General features: G+C 41.7%; 1 protein-coding gene across 1 annotated transcript in view; it reads left to right on the forward strand.

Annotated features, from left to right (window-relative positions):
- The first annotated feature begins 2,283 nt into the window (after positions 1-2,283).
- CD276 (CD276 molecule) overlaps positions 2,284-17,886 on the forward strand; it is a 37,053-nt gene continuing 21,450 nt past the window's right edge. The window contains exons 1-2 of the mRNA XM_075576160.1: positions 2,284-2,314; positions 9,208-9,306. Of these exons, the coding sequence (XP_075432275.1) occupies positions 2,284-2,314; positions 9,208-9,306 (130 nt within the window). The remainder of the gene's footprint in view (positions 2,315-9,207; positions 9,307-17,886) is intronic.

Genomic DNA, 17,886 nt, shown 5'->3' on the forward strand with positions numbered 1-17,886 from the left:
TAGGCCGATACATGTCGCTGCATCACCAATGATAGTGCTGGACAGCCGACATTGCACCAATCACATCAGATCCCCTGCGCTCACACTAAAGGCTATCGTAGTATACAGGACCTGGAATGAAAAATATATAAAACGCTAACTAATACCCCACAGCAGGGACAAATCAATATAATCACATTATTAGATGTAGCTGCTGTAAGTGGTTATACTTATCCATGCCAATCCCACATATAAAAGACATACAGTTTGACATATATCACACCTTAAAAAAAAAAACAAACAATCCCCATTATGCATTGAATATGCATTTTGAAACATTGTTCGAAACAAGTATTTATAAAAGAATTAAATTAAAAACAAAATATACAATTAGCAAGACTTTTTTGTATGTCTTCTCTTCAATGTCCCCAAGGTTGAGGAAGAACAAATGTATGATACTTTTATACAAGCAATTATTCATTATAAAGCTCTAATTCACTATTAAACAATCTACATAATTGATATAGCATAAGCAAGTTGTATTTCCAACTGATGGCGACTTACAGTACTTAGTATTATAATTACAATTTTATAGTTGTGATTTATACCACTACCATATAGTTTATAAATTTTGAAAGGGTTCCCCAATTGTTTTGAGGTAAAGTGCAACCTAGTCAAAGCAAGACCACCATGAAATATCTCAAACAGAGGAAACAGTAGTATGCTTGGAAAATAATGCCATTATATTCTGTCTGAGACTATTTTAATACAGTTAATTAATGTTTTTGCAAAAAATGGGACAGGTTCCATTCTACATTTAGACCGCAGGGAGTTCTGGTCTGAAGCATGAATATCCAGTAAGCCTCCCTGCGGTCCAGGAGGTTGAGCAAATCACCTCCTCTTTCCTTAGAAAAGATTCTCTCAATTCCCTGAACTTTAAGCCCATTGATGTTACCTTTAGGGCAATGTGTAAAATGTTTGGAGACAGGGTGGGATATGTCCCCCTTTTTTATTAGTCTGATGTGTTCGAGTATTCTAATTTTTAGGGGTCTGATGGTCCTCCCTACGTAATTGATTCCGCAACCACAAGTCAGAAGATAGATTACGTATTGAGTGTTACAATTTATGAACGACTTGATCGGGAAGTCCTGGTTAGATCTACAACCTCTGAATTGTTGTGAGGGTGTCATAAAATGGCAAATTTTACATCTCCCACATCTGTATGATCCCTTTGTTATAAATTTACTGATGGGGGGAGGGGAGGATGCCACGTAACTGGGTGATATATAAGTAGCAATAGTTTTTGCCTTGCGGTAGACAAAACGGGGGCCCTTTTTCACACATTCTTTTAGGCTCCCATCCATTTGGAGGATGTTCCAATGATTCCGAATGATTTTCTGAATTTGACTACTACATCTATTGTATTGTGTAATCATCAGTGGAACATCCTCCTTCATGAAATTTGTGCCTCTATTGATTTTATTCTTACTTAAGGCCAATGGGTCCTTAGTTGGATCCTCCTGTCTATTATTTAATAGATCCTCTCTATTGGTTGATGCAACCTCATTACGTATATTATTTAGACGCTCTAGATTGTAGCCTCTCTGATGGAAGCGGTGGCATAATTCCTCAGACTGACGAGAAAAAGCCTCTTCTGTAGAGCAATTCCTCCTCAGTCTGAGGAACTGGCCCTTGGGGATACCTCTGATGACGGCAGGTGGATGACAGCTGTCGGCTCTTAATAGCATGTTTCTTGCATTAGGCTTTCTAAATGTCTCTGTTTGTATTTGGCCTTTAATGTCAATAAACAATCGGAGGTCCAGATAGTCAATGTGTTGTGTATTGAAATTGTGAGTGAAAACTAAATTTAAATCATTTGTATTCATATAGTGAAAAAAATTGTGCAAAGAGTCTGAATCCCCATCCCAAATCATAATCAGGTCATCAATGAACCTTCTGTAGAATATAATGTGTTTACGAAAAGGATTAGTGCTCGAGAAAATAAACAGTGATTCCCACCACCCCATAAACAAATTCGCATACACCGGTGCAAAGCTCGTGCCCATTGCAGTGCCCCTCTGTTGTAAATAAAATGTGCGGTCAAATAAAAAGTAATTGTGTGTCAATAAGAAATTAATAGCATCTAAAATGAATGCTGTGTGAAAGTGATTGCTGTCTGGACCCCCGATAAAGTGCTCAACAGCTGCCACCCCCTGATCGTGTCTTATCACTGAGTAGAGGGACGTAACGTCCATAGTTACCCAGATGAATTGTGGGTTCCATTTGACATTTTTCAATTTTCTAATGAGGTCCCCTGAGTCCAATAGAAATGAAGGTAAGTTTTTAACAAAGGGTTGAAGATATTGATCAATATATTTTGATAAACCATCTCCCAAAGATCCAATAGACGAAATGATTGGTCTCCCCGGGGGGTCGACCAATGTCTTGTGGACCTTTGGGAGATGGTAAAAGACCGGTATAATTGGGTTTGGGTTCCATAAAAATGTATTTTCAGTTTTGTTTAGTACTTGTGTGATTGCCCCCACCTCTAACAATTCTTTATATGACTTCAAGAACCTCTCTGTGGGGTCATCTGGTAGTGCAGAGTAGGTGGTGGCATCCCCAAGTTGCCGATAGGCCTCCTTGAGGTAGGCAGCCCTACTCTGCACTACCACCGCTCCACCCTTGTCAGCATTCTTTATGACAATTCTTGAGTTTTTTTGCAAATACAACTTGCTTATGCTATATCAATTATGTAGATTGTTTAATAGTGAATTAGAGCTTTATAATGAATAATTGCTTGTATAAAAGTATCATACATTTGTTCTTCCTCAACCTTGGGGACATTGAAGAGAAGACATACAAAAAAGTCTTGCTAATTGTATATTTTGTTTTTAATTTAATTCTTTTATAAATACTTGTTTCGAACAATGTTTCAAAATGCATATTCAATGCATAATGGGGATTGTTTGTTTTTTTTTTTTAAGGTGTGATATATGTCAAACTGTATGTCTTTTATATGTGGGATTGGCATGGATAAGTATAACCACTTACAGCAGCTACATCTAATAATGTGATTATATTGATTTGTCCCTGCTGTGGGGTATTAGTTAGCGTTTTATATATTTTTCATTCCAGGTCCTGTATACTACGATAGCCTTTAGTGTGAGCGCAGGGGATCTGATGTGATTGGTGCAATGTCGGCTGTCCAGCACTATCATTGGTGATGCAGCGACATGTATCGGCCTATCAGAGTCCCGCGGTGACGTCACTATGGGCAGGAGTAGACATACAGACCGGATAAGCCTTGTTGGCCTCACGCTCCATTCTGAGCATGCGCGGACATTCACTATGGGCGCTTCTTACCCACAATCCCTCGGGTAGTGGATGCGGCGCCATGAGTGACGTCACGCGCATGCGCACGGGGCGAATGTGCTAATCTTGCGCAGATTTCTTCAATTTACCTATCATTAACCAGGTATATAAGGTGCCTTATCCCAGCACATCCCACACTCCTTGATAAAGGACCCCCAGGTCCGAAACGCGTAGGAGGTTCCTGTCTTTGTCCCACCAAGGGGATTACTTGTCTCGCTGCATGCACCAATAAAGAAGCAGTTTTACTCCACACCTGGCTCCCTGGCTGTGCGCCATTCGTTTTTTCCTTCTGACTGTACATTGTGCCTGAGTGCAACATTGTGCAAAATGCAACAGGCAAGGATAATATCAGACACTTTTTGAGGCTTGTATAGAAGAGCCCCACCAGTTCTGTCCAGACACCTAAACCTGGTCTTGAGTAGGCCAAATGTCCTCTCTATAACAGATCTTGTAGATATATGGGCTGCATTGTACCTGTCCTCTGCTTCAGTTTGAGGGTTTAGCACCGGAGTCAAGAGCCACGGCCTAATTCCGTATCCTGAGTCACCTATAATGAATGGAGCACACATAAGCTGACATTAGTGATCAAATTGTACAATGCCAACATTCCTAAATCAACATGTGTTTTGTGTTAGAACATGTAAATATGTACTCACCCAGCAGCCAACCAGGTTCAAAATGTCCCTCTTCGAACGCATGGAAGACTGAAGAGTTCCTCAGGATAGAGGAATCGTGACTGGAACCAGGGAACTTGGGTACCACATGCATTATCCTCATCGTGGCATCACATACCACCTGTACATTGAGTGAATGGTAGTGCTTCCGATTGCGGTACACATGCTCACTCTGACTAGGTGCAATCAAAGCAACATGTGTGCAATCGATTGCACCCAGCACAGATGGTATCCCTGCTATATTATAAAAGCCAGTCCTGACTTCCAGCCACTCTGTTGCCTCTGTAGGAAAATGAATATAATTCCTAGCGCGTCTATTGAGTGCATAGAGAAACTGGGTCAAGGCCCGCGAGAATGTAGATTGCGAGACCCCGCCCACTATGCCCACAGTTGTCTGGTATGACGCGGAAGCAAGATAATGTAATGAGCACAGCATTTTAACAAGCCCAGGGACTGCACGACCTCTGGCTGTGAAAAAATCTAAATCCCCCCTTATCTCCTCATAAAGAGCTAAGATTGCTGCTGAACTCAAACGATAGCGACTTACAATCTCCTCCTCACTCATCCCATCTAACAGGGTTCTCTCCCTGTACAGACGCGGACGAGGCACAAGTTGTCTCCTCTGTCTTCTCCTCTGATCTCCTGTCCCTCTACCTGTCCCTCGGCCTGTCCCTCTCCCTGTCCCTGTCGTATACGCGTCACTGTCACTGTCCCTCGGTGTGTCCCTACCTTGCCCTATATCATTCTCTTGATCAGCAAGCATGTCATAGAAAAGAATGTTCCTGCGTCTCCTAAACATTCGCAACATTTTGAAATGAGTAGCTGTGAATGAGCAGGTAATGTGCGTCCTTTAAATAGGTATGTGATGATGTCAGGTGACAGTAAAATGCAAGGTGTTACATTAACATAATAAAGTACTTCTGTGGCAAGCTGTGTGCACTTGTTGTTCTAAGTATTTGTTGTGTGTATTCTGCAGGGAATGATGATATTTGGCAATGATGTGACGTGAAGCTTTGTACAAAGATTGCTTGCAAATAAATAGTTGCATGTGCAATGCATGTAACACTTGTGAACGCAAGAGTCAGTCATGTAATGAGACAAAAAGGCTGAGATTGACGTGGGAAAAGTTTTGTGTAACATGTGTAATTATCCATGTTATTGTGACATGTTGGCAACAATGAATAGTCGTGTGCATATGCATGCATTTGTGTAAGGAGGATAGTTGGTATAGAATGAGTTTACAAGGTGTCCCAATGATGAATTACTGTACATGTGTGTATAAGTTAGGTTGAAGTGCTTGTAATGCAACGGTTACAATGTAAACATGCAATGTGATTGAGCGTCCAATAAGTGACGTCATGAAAATAGGGAGGACCCAAAAGTATATGTAAACATGAGAAGACAGATGTACATGAACGTTTAAAGATGCGTGTCACATTACAAGCATTGTGTAATGTAAAGGAAGATGAATATACTGTGTATGTGTGACATGTGTGACATGTGTAACATCATGTAAATAATTGTCGCTGAGTTGAGTAAAATGTGTGATATGATGTGAGGTTCTCCTTTAAGAGTGTAGTATAGTATTTTCCCTTGCCACATCATCACATGATGAGTAATGTGACCCGCAAATGCTGAAAACATGTAAAAGTCGAATGTTATGCAAATAAGACACATCAGCTGTGACACAATGCAGGGAATGCCCCCACACTGTAATGCAAATCCCCCTTGTATTGTGAGCAATGAAACGTAAACAGTACTATACTGTTATACGTCCCCGCTCCATTGACTTCCATTGATGTACAGAAGATTTTTTTTTTCTAAGTGCCGTTCCGGCAGCCTTAGCGATCGTTCTCCCGTCCAAAATGCCAACTTTAGTTGGCGGGAGAAATCGGCCATAACATCTCAATTTCGTAGTGCCGATCAGCCCCGATAAGCTGGTTTTTTTTGTTGAATCCAGCCGATTTAAAAAAGTGGCGATCAGTGTCGAAAACAGGCTTATCGGCAGGCGACTGGCCATAACCAAATTATCGGCTCCGAAACCTGGCGATATGAAGCACTTATCGGCGCTTACTGAATCTCAAACCCAATTTTGGCTATAACATGGCCATATTTCCCTTATCAACGCTTACTGCATGAGGCCCTAAGTCTGTGATACCTGCAATTCCTTTAATTGGTTCTAAAACCCCTGTCACTGAGTCTCCTATGGAGTCTGATGCTCTCACTAGGGATTCTCAGGGACCCAATTCAGAAACAAGCACAATGTTCTCTGATCTTATTACAGCAGCTAGTTCAGTTCCTGCTGGTTTCCAATCACCCACTTCAGTGACAAGCAAGATGTCCTTTGTTTCTATTGGAAAGTCTACCCCAGTTTCTTTCATGGATCATGCCACAGCCTCCGGGATGATTAAAGATGACTTTAAGTCTGGGATACCCACTCCTTTAATAATACTGTTACACGCTGATTCGCCCACAGTATTCGGGGTATCCACTGCTGACTGTATGTCTACTACCACGAACTCAGGGGTATCGCATTTGGAACTTTCAGTAATACCCGCTGTGTCTCTTTTTTCAAAAGACCCCGTCTTTAAAATGGACTTATATTTCCCTGTGTCTCCCACAATACTTGGGGTACTTACTATTGACTGTCCTGTTACAAAACTCAGGAAGGTGCCTGGAGCTACCGATGTTAAGAACCCTATGTTTAAAGCAGTAATATCTCGCATTCCTTCTCCCACAGTATCAGGCGAGACCTGGGTACCTGGGACCTCCACTCCTAAGCCAAGCTCTAGTTCTCTGTTTTCCTTCTCTGTGTTGGAGGTACCCAGTGTTAACCCCAAGACTTCTATTCCTAAGCCGGTTGCACCGCTTACCTGGATTCCTGCTTTCTCAGAAAAGATTTGTTTTCTCACCTTTCAAACAGAGTCTTTAATTGCAGGTTTCTGTGCGGTGTCTGAAGTGTCCTTTCTGGATTGCATGTCTTCATTCTCTAGGACGAAGATACTCATGCTTGACCTATTTGCTTTGCCTGAGGCGTCCATCCCTGTTCTTGATGGCCCCACTATGGGTTTGGACGTGCTGTCCCCTACTGTCTCCGTGATGCTTTCTATGCCCTTCGCCAGGGCCATAACTTCGGATTTCATTCCCCCAAAATTTCTGAGGCCAAAGGAGGCGGATCCTGCAACTGCATGTACCACAACCAACAATTACGTAAACACTACTACCAGCTTTCTCGAATTGCTTGGGATTACAAGCCTGGTTCGTATCAAGACTACTGCTCCAATATCTTGCAGTGAACCCGCCCGCCCAATACCCTCGCTAACCACCGCCCTGAATTCCTTGGGAGCTACAGACTCTCGCAACTTCTTTCATGCTGTTTCCACCAAAGCCATTGTCTGCATCGAATTCCCCAATGTCATTTTTGTCCGACAACCAGTGTCCTGTGTTCCGTATTCTTGGACTATTACTATGCACCGGACACCTGGCTGCTGCCCTTCTGATGTCCCTATTCCGGAGTCCCCTGGTCCCATTGCCCATGTACCAAAAACCACAGTACCACCATTGTCCTTTGCGGCACTCGCCAATGTACACCTGGATTTTGGACCTAAATCTCACCTGAGACACTTCAGGAACAACTCGATGTCTCCCAGACCTATGAATGGTCCTGTCCACCCAGGCTTCTCACCCAGTGGTGGGGGTACTGTAAGGAATCCCAACAAACCATGGGCTTTCAACGCCACCTCTCGCCTAAGGAGGTTTAGAAACAACTCCATGTCCCCCTAATCTGTGATGGATTCTGTTCGTCCGGAGTTCTCACCTGAAGGGGGGGGTACTGTAAGGAATCCACTCCTGGCTTTGATTACAGCTTTTGCAGACTTCTGCAGTTGCAAAAGCTTCCTCTGGCAATCATTGGCACATGTGCTGCTTCTCATTGCAGCTTCTGCCCTGTGCTCCATTATTGGAGGAATGCTCACACACCCTCCTCCTGTGATTGGATCTCCGTCCTTTATACACTGGGCGTTGGCACTGAAACAGTGCCGAGCATAATTTCCTACCCTGGACGTTACTGTGTCTGCCACTAGCCACCCTGGCTTGTATCCTGTGTATTTTCCTTTCTGGTTCTTGTCCCTGTTTCCTGAGGCCGCCTGCTAGTTCCATGCAGGGGCCCGTTCCTGACTTCTCTGCTGAAGCGTTGTTTCCTGAGGCCGCCTGCTAGTACCATGCAGGGGTCCGTTCCTGAGTTCACTGCTGAAGCGTTGTTTCCTGTGGCCACCTGCTAGTTCCATGCGGGGGCCCGTTCCTGATTTCTGTGCTGAAGCGTTGGTTTCCCGACGCTGCCCTGCGGTGTACTTCGGCCAGCCTGCTGTCTCCTCCTGCTGAGACCGGCATCATGGGCCAAGGCTGCTCCTCACGAAGAGGCCACTCCCGCGCTCACGCTCCTAAGCTGAAGCGGGGATCTCCTGACTACCTGTTGCCGAACTCCTGCTTGAATAACGACGATGCTGCCTTCTCCAATCCTGACCCTGCTACGTACGACTACGAAATGCGCACTCCGGATCAGTCTGCGCGGACTAAGGTCGGTGATTCTATAACCTCACCTCAGCCCCGCGGTCCGGTCCCGGTTTGTGGCGAGCACAATCGTAACAGGGACCTAGGGTGAGCAGATTACGTAGCTATTCTCCCGGTGGTGGTCGAGAGTGTCTCTCCCGGTGGATGGTAGATTAGGGCGGTTGGAGAAGGGCTCCCGCCGGAAGATACCAAGAATAGGGATGACAAAGGACTGAGATTATGGCTGACAGTTGTTTTATAGTATTGTTAAAACAATAAAGCCGTGACCAATTTTACTTCCACAAAACTGTCGTCTCAGTTTGTTAGGGGGGTGTAAGTAACCACGCAGTAGGCACACTAAGTCTTTAAGAAAGGGAGAGGTCCCAAAATGGGGACATCACCGACATAAGGGCTGCTGTGCCTCTAGGGGGTACATGCGGTTGCTTGCTTTCCTTCCTCCCTCCCCCCACCATGAGGTTTGTTAGATTCGCGCGCCAATGGGGGGAGGGGGGATACTCGAGCGGGCTATTTAAACCTGGCGCTGGCTAGTAGCTCCTCATTGATTTGGTTTTCCCAAATGAGAATGTAATGTTGTGTTGTGTCTAACCATATCTTATGAATCTGTTATCAGATCCATCGTCACAGCTTCGGCGGAACTGTCCGGCCAGTCATCGTAGGGACACCATAAATACCCGAAACGGGGCTCCACCTGATGCGGATGGGCTGCCAGGTAACGGTCCCCCTGTAAAGATCATGCGGGCTGGAGGCGCCGACGCAGGCGGTCAGGCGCTGTACCCCTGGCACCAATCGTAGGTAGCTGGGCTCTATCCTATGCGGGTAGGCCCAGGCGGCCATGATAGGGGGACCTGGGGTGAGCGGATGACGTGGCGGTTGAGAATATTCTCCCGGTGGTGGTCGAGAGTGTCTCTCCCGGTGGACGGTAGATTAGGGCGGTTGGAGAAGGGCTCCCGCCGGAAGGTACCGAGAATCGGGATGACAAAGGACTGAGATTATGGCTGACAGTTATTTTCAAGTATTGTTAAAACAATAAAGCTGTGACCAATTTTACTTCCTTAAACTGTGTCGTATCACTTTGTTAGGTGGGGTAAGTAACCACACGGTAGGCACACTAAGCCTTTGTAGACACTAGCATTGCAATGCAGCCAAACATTTGACAAGGAAAAGGCACACCCCTGCTGTTTAGTCTGTACACACACACTTGGCTCACTACAGCTCCATGCAGCACTACCTACCTCTGGCATCATGAACCTGGTATGTACCTCAACTTTTTTCTTTCTCCTGGCCTCATGGAAATGTTACTCCCTCTATCCACTACAAACTCCTCCATCCTGGCCCACACCAAATATCACCATACACCCTGGACTACTCAAAAGCCTTGTACTATCTACTGAATGTTGGCGGAGAACTCTAAAAACCAGCACACCCACCACTGCACACTCTAATGGCAAACACCACAAATTTACAGATTGCAAACAACTACTCAAATTTCTACTCGTACTATTACTCTCTTTAGCAGGTGATATTGAACCTAACCCAGGTCCTCCCATTTCAGCTCTGTCCAGTGCCCCTGAGAATTCCACCTTTAAATTCCAAAAAGGGCTATCTGTCGCCCATATAAACATCCGGAGCCTGCTGCCCAAACTGGATGAACTAAGGGCATGGTGCCTTATGCATAAACCCAAAGCCATTGTTCTCACAGAAACATGGCTAACCCCTAAAACCTTTGATGCAAATATTGCGATTAAGGGATACTCCATTTTTAGGAGAGATAGGTCAAAGAGAGGAGGAGGGGTGTTATTTTATATTGCAGACACCTTACAATTTAAAAACAGAAAAGACACAGCGCTGTGTCTTTTCTGTTTTTATCTGTTAGCCTAGGGGGTCCCTGAGCCCCCCCTCCATCGCAGCTGCAGACGCTCTGTTCAAGGTCACGTAATTTTATTTAATCACCAATTATCACGTCACTCAATTAGTAGTTGCGCACTGTATTTTCTTCTCACCTTACAATTTACACTGTTAAATTGCCCCCCAAGCCCACCCTCTTTTGAAATCCTAGTTGGCAGAATCTGCCTCCCCTTTTCTAAGCCCATCGTGCTCGCTGGCATCTACCGCCCCCCTGAAGCCCCTTTACAGCCCCTGACTGATATCACCCAGTTTCTTGGCTCCATTTCCTCTCTAAATGAGAAGAGTGAGCTGCTAGTTCTTGGGGATTTCAACTTCAATTGGCTTGGCCCTAAAAACCACAAAATCCAGATACAACTAAAGTCACTTAAACTATTGCAACTCATTTCCCAACCCACACGGACAAACCTGAAATCGCACACAACCATTCCTTGCTAGACTGGATTCTCGGATGCTATGGTGGATGGAGCCTCGCTCTTATACCCCTTGTTGGACAGGGCGTGCTGCCTAGGGATGGTTTAGAGTAGCTGGAGAAGTGTATCAAAGAGGATACACCAAAGAAATCCCTTTCGTAGGCGCACCGCAGACCTTTATAATATATACGGTCAGGGGTGAATGTAGTGGGTGAAGTTAACTTTATTTCATACTGATGTGTCAAACGTGTAGTTAAAACAGTATATAGTGTGAATCTATATACTCGAAATAAAAGATAGACACCTATAGTCTATTTGGTCTCTGCCATACCTCTCCTTTTATGTCTATGTATTGCTCTATAGAGAATAGATACACCCTTTTGTTATGTATATTTGTGTTTTCTTTCTAGCTTCTACAACCCGTGTATTTTATTGGGGTTTTAAGATAACCTTGGTATATATAGATGGATGGATATATATCCTTCAGTTATTTGTGATTTGGGTATTGTCATCTGACCCCTTATTTGGTGGTATTGTGTTCTTTATTTTATATTTTTACCAAAGTTACACTGTAGACATTTATTCCCTGTATCCCTGTTAAGTATATGTTGCTGTATTTTAGCTCTAGTTTGCTGATAGGTACAAAGTCTAGTTTGCTGATAGTACCCTATTTTGCTGATGGTACAAAGTCGCAGGGAGTTGTTTATAGAGCACCTACAGTATAGAACAGGTTATGGGAACAATGGTGTGTACTTTTTTAGCACGTATGTTTATCAAGAGCTGTGTGTTAACACTCTTTTGGTATATGTAGGTGGTGGTTGCTAAGGTGACAAAGGAACACTTATATATGATAGAGAGGCCTCATGTATATTTTTTATCCCTTATGTACAGGAAAAAACGCTTCTGTGCTGGCTAGTGCAGTCTGTTGCCACACGTTTTTGTCTATCACGCACCGCGCATGCGCTCCTAAATGGGGCCGTTCATAGCCCTCAGCCTGTTGTGTAGACTCCGTCCGCGCATGCGTCAAAACGGGCCTCTATTGATGCTAATCTGCGTGATCCGCGTGCAGTACAAGGCATGTTTCGTCACTTCCGGGATGAAGTCACACGGAAGTGACGAAACATGCGCCATGTCGGGTCTTTTGCCGATTCTGTAATTAAATTCTGCCAGCTGCCTCCAGCAACAGCTCAAATAGAGAATGTTTAAATACTAATAACTATATGATACACCCATTTAAAGAGGTGATAGTTCTGCCACAGGGCAGCACTTGCTTTGAACTGCACTACACTACATAAAAGATCCTTTCTAACAAGAACATCTGCACTACTACGTGAACCATCCACATCTCAGCCTACCATGCATTGCATATGCAGCTGCCATAACTATTCTCTATAGAGCAATACATAGACATAAAAGGAGAGGTATGGCAGAGACCAAATAGACTATAGGTGTCTATCTTTTATTTCGAGTATATAGATTCACACTATATACTGTTTTAACTACACGTTTGACACATCAGTATGAAATAAAGTTAACTTCACCCACTACATTCACCCCTGACCGTATATATTATAAAGGTCTGCGGTGCGCCTACGAAAGGGATTTCTTTGGTGTATCCTCTTTGATACACTTCTCCAGCTAGACTGGATTCTCTCCTCAAATCCGAGCAGAATCCAATCCTCTGGCATCCTTGAAGAACTAAAGAAAGGAAGGAAAAATAGGAAGCGCAGAAATACGGGTAAAAGGCAAACAAGCCACTTTATAATGAATATAAAACACAAATAATATGTAATGTTCAACCAATATAATAATAAAAGTCAATACAAAATAATGTCCATGTGATCTTGGATAAACTGGTATATAGCAATCGAGGCCCGTTGCTGCAAACGGAGAATCAAGCAAATGAGGGCAAATTAGTGCAAAAGCAAAGTTCCAGAACCAGGGTGGGAGCCCCAGCTAATGCAATGTCCATAGGTTGATAAAACAGTTAGTGAGGTGGGAGTAAATACTGGCCGCCAGTGAGCCACTGTAAGATAAGCTCACCCAAACTCCAGATGATGATGTGGGGACGGCACTTGAATTCCTCCTTGCAAATTCCTCTAACCGCAAAATCCTCAAGGTCTCAGATAACGGAGACTGGTGATCTTCAGCCTACCGGGTTTCCGGGTAGGGTGTCACGGCCGGACGTGACGCACCAACCCTTCCCGGCTACAGCAGAGACCGCTCGATCCTCCTCCGCAATGCAAATTACGAGCAGGCACGCCAACACTGGAGGTGACGTCGCTTCCTCCAGGCACTCCACAGCTAACAACAGCGCTGGAATCGATCAACAGGACAGCAGGACAACAGGACAAAAGGAAGCACAGACCCCTGGCTCCTCCTCCTACGCGTTTCACCACTCACGTGGCTTCATCAGGGATACCATAAAGATGAATGCATACAGTATATATACCCTTGGATGGTGGTTGGACTGATTGAGATAATTAACAATTAAATATACTAACACAATCAATCACAAGGGTAAATGGACGCATAATCACAGTATGGAGAATGGTTCATGTCACAAAAAACAAAAAAATCACAACAGTTAGAACACACAATATAAAATAACAATAAATTCTTAATCAATTTCAATAAATACCTCAAATGTGACTAAGTTAATGCTAAAACAATCCACCGTGGATACCAACAAAATATAACACTCAATGTAAAACAACAATAAATTCTTAATCAATTACAATGAATACATAAAATATATCTGAGTAAATGCTAAAACAATCCTCCATGGATACCAACATAGTTAAATATATTATATAAAAGATCTCATCATCATGTTATTGAAATGCTAAAAGATCAATGTCCTCATTTAGACCTCTTGGGCTCAGTGTCTGTAATTTAAAAATCCGATAGGTCTCTTGTTTTCTGAGTCTTAGGAGTCTATCTCCTCTCATATTTGTTTTTTCAATATGTTCTATACCCGTGATAGAAAGTCCTTCAGTACACATATTGTGTTTTGCGAGAAAATGTCGTGAAACTCCATGGCCAACAAAACCTTTTCAAATATTTCTTCTCTGTTCTGTAAATCGTTCTTTAAGACTTCTTTTCGTTCTTCCTATGTAGTAAAGGCCACAAGAGACTTACAAAAAGAAGGAAACACCTAAAGGGTGCAAAATTAAGTAATAATACTACTCTAATAGTAGAAGAGGATATTTGTGATCTATCCTCTGAATTTTCCAAACTAGAGAATTTTCTCAAATTAGAGGCACGCCACTGGTGGGATGTCTATTTTTTTTAAAAATACTTAAATGAGGGAAGAATACCACGAGGTCTAAGACTTTCAAAGAAATCTGCGTTTGACGATATAGAATTCACTAAATCGTGGAATGACATTTTGGATGTCTCCTCATTTGCTCTCATTAGATTACTTATCACGTATAGAGAAAAAATCCTAGAAAACCTAGCAGAAAAAAATGATAAGTTACAGGGAGAATTAAAACTCTTTTGTGACACTGATGAATTTTGTGATCTAGTAGCAACTACAGATTCAAAATTAGAGAAGTTTGAAGCAGAATTGATATCCTCTAAAGAGAAGAAATTTGTTAGAGATTATACAGACTATGCTACGAATAAACAAAGAAACTGGGCACAAAAACGTGAAGGAAAAGAGTATTTTAAATCTCAAAAATATAGGCCACATGTAGGGGGGGCCAAAACCCTAATTCAAATAGTGGGGAAAGTCAAAGAGTAGACCAACCGAGGCGTACCTCTATAGACCAACATAGGGTGCCTTCGGCACCCACTGAGACTAGAAGGAGCTTTGAGGAAAATAAAAACTATAAAGCGTCCAGCTTTAAATTGTTACCCCAAAACAGGGGAGGTTTAAACCTTTCAACACCAAAGGATCTAGGACCAGATTCCTCAAGACCCATCTCAGACACATTTAGAATCACTGAAGTTTCCCAGATTGAGGCCAATCTGGGAGCCAAACCAAAGATTAGGTCTGGTTTTATAGATAGCTTCACAAACACATCAGCAGTGTCTTTTTTAGAGAGTGATCCAAAAGGAAAAAAGGTAAAACCTCTAGACACGAAATATGGGAGAAATCTAGAACTGAAAGAATTACAGGAGAAAGAGAGATTACTCCAGGAAAAACGGAAGAACCAATTAATACAAATTCAAAAAGACCTAAAAAAAACTAGAAAGAGAGGTAGCAGAGGGGGCAAGGAAGTTCAAAGAAAGGACAGTGTAAAATAGATAGGTTGAGTAAGCAAGGAAGCATATTCAATTTATCTAAATGTCCACTTACTGAAGAACAAAGCAGGGTCCTGGAGAGGGGTCTATCTTTTGCACCAACTAGCGGACCGGTTTTGTTTGATTTGTTTATTGACCTCCATAGGTTTACTAGAAAATTAACCTTAAAACGTAATTGCTTAAAAAATAGAACACAAAGTGTTCCGATTTATGATAGTATAGCACAGACAAAAGAACAGGAATGTATTAAATCTATGGTTGCACTTTTAGAGGAGAACGAAGGGTCTACAGAAGCAGGTTTCCTTTTGGATTCCTTTGTTAATTCAAATGAACTCACTCATTCACATTTTAAGCCCAGATCTAACTTTTACCCATCACACTCTAAAGGACACAATATCGAGGTTTTTTATGACCTTGCATTGAAAGACCTTGAGATACTATGTGAACATCCACCTAGGAAAAAGTCCAATTTAACGTTTAATGAATTAAAGGCTTTGGATGACCTGAAAAATAATAAAGATATCATTATCCGCCAGGCAGACAAAGGGGGTGGGATTGTGATCCAGGATAGAACAGAGTATGTTGCGGAGGCCCTTAGGATTTTAGGGGATAGAGAGTCTTACTCTATGCTGACTGAGGACCCTCTAAGTAAATTTCAAATAAAACTTTTAAAACACCCGAAAGAGGGGTTGGAAAAGGGTGTTTTAAACAAAGGAGAATTTAACTTTTTAAATGTTGAACACCCCAGGACCCCGGTAATGTATAATCTACCTAAAATACATAAAAGTCTAAATAACCCCCCCGGAAGCCCAATTATTTCTGGGATAAACTCTGTAACATCTAATCTATCAGAGTTTGTTGATTCATTTCTCCAGAATTATGTGAAACAGCTGGAATCTTATACAAGGGATACGCAACATATTCTAGAGATCCTGCGTAACATCCCATGGGTGGATGATCTTTTATGGGTGACGTGTGATGTAACAGCACTATATACGAGTATTATACACGAGAAAGGAGTGGATGCTGTTGATTATTTTTTAGAACAGGACCCTTTTATGAAAACCGAACAGAGAGCTTTTATCATAAAAAGTATAGACTTCATTTTAAAGAATAACTATTTTTTATTTGAAGGGAAATTTTATATACAAAACATTGGAACAGCTATGGGGATGAAATTTGCCCCTAGCTTCGCTAATTTGTTCATGGGGAAATGGGAGATTGATAATATTTGGCATAATAATCCCTTTCTTAAAAATATATGTTTTTATAAACGGTTTATAGATGACCTTTTAAAATTTTATGATTATTTAAATGAAAATTATATCACTCTGCATTTCACCCATGAACATAATCCAACATTGATAAACTTTTTAGATCTAGTTTTATTCAATGAGGGGGAAAAGATTTTAACTAAAACCTTTTTTAAGAAAGTTGACTCAAACAGTTATCTTGACCAAAAAAGCAATCACTCAAGGGCTTGGATCAATAATATTCCCTATGGTCAGCTCCTGAGAGTCCGTAGAAACTGTACGAAGGATTCAGACTTTGAGGAACAAGCTGAAATTTTATATAAAAAGTTTTTAGCGAAAGGTTATAATAAAGAGAAATTAGATGTAGTGTTATCAAAGGTAAGGGAGCATAACCAACAATCACTAATTACAGGAAAGTGCCAGGAATTTGGAGAGGGGAATAATGATCCCAGCAATGGAAATAACTGTTTGTTTATTACTAAGTTCAATGGGGCCTCTAATGAAATAAAGAAAATTTTAATGAACCATTGGGGAATCCTTCAGAATGATCCCATTTTAGGAAAGGTCCTCAGAAAGAAACCAGAGATTGTTTTTAAATGTGCCAAAAATCTAAAAAATGTCTTAGCACCAACAGTATTGAGAAAATGTGGAAACAATATAATAAAAGATTTGGACTCAAAAAATAATATGTGGCTACCATCATGTCCGAAAGGCTGTTACAAGTGTGGACGTAACAATTGTTTGACTTGTAAACATATTATTAATAAAAGCACTGAATTTAAATCCAAGATTACAGGAGAAGTATTTAAAATCAAACAATTTATTAATTGTAACACTAAATATATCATTTATCTACTTACCTGCCCTTGTGGCCTTTACTACATAGGAAGAACGAAAAGAAGTCTTAAAGAACGATTTACAGAACATAGAAGAAATATTTGAAAAGGTTTTGTTGGCCATGGAGTTTCCAGACATTTTCTCGCAAAACACAATATGTGTACTGAAGGACTTTCTATCACGGGTATAGAACATATTGAAAAAACAAATATGAGAGGAGATAGACTCCTAAGACTCAGAAAACAAGAGACCTATTGGATTTTTAAATTACAGACACGGAGCCCAAGAGGTCTAAATGAGGACATTGATCTTTTAGCATTTCAATAACATGATGATGAGATCTTTTATATAATATATTTAACTATGTTGGTATCCATGGAGGATTGTTTTAGCATTTACTCAGATATATTTTATGTATTCATTGTAATTGATTAAGAATTTATTGTTGTTTTACATTGAGTGTTATATTTTGTTGGTATCCACGGTGGATTGTTTTAGCATTAACTTAGTCACATTTGAGGTATTTATTGAAATTGATTAAGAATTTATTGTTATTTTATATTGTGTGTTCTAACTGTTGTGATTTTTTTGTTTTTTGTGACATGAACCATTCTCCATACTGTGATTATGCGT

Source organism: Ascaphus truei, chromosome 18 (genome assembly GCF_040206685.1).
Source record: "Ascaphus truei isolate aAscTru1 chromosome 18, aAscTru1.hap1, whole genome shotgun sequence".
Classification (NCBI taxonomy): domain Eukaryota; kingdom Metazoa; phylum Chordata; class Amphibia; order Anura; family Ascaphidae; genus Ascaphus; species Ascaphus truei.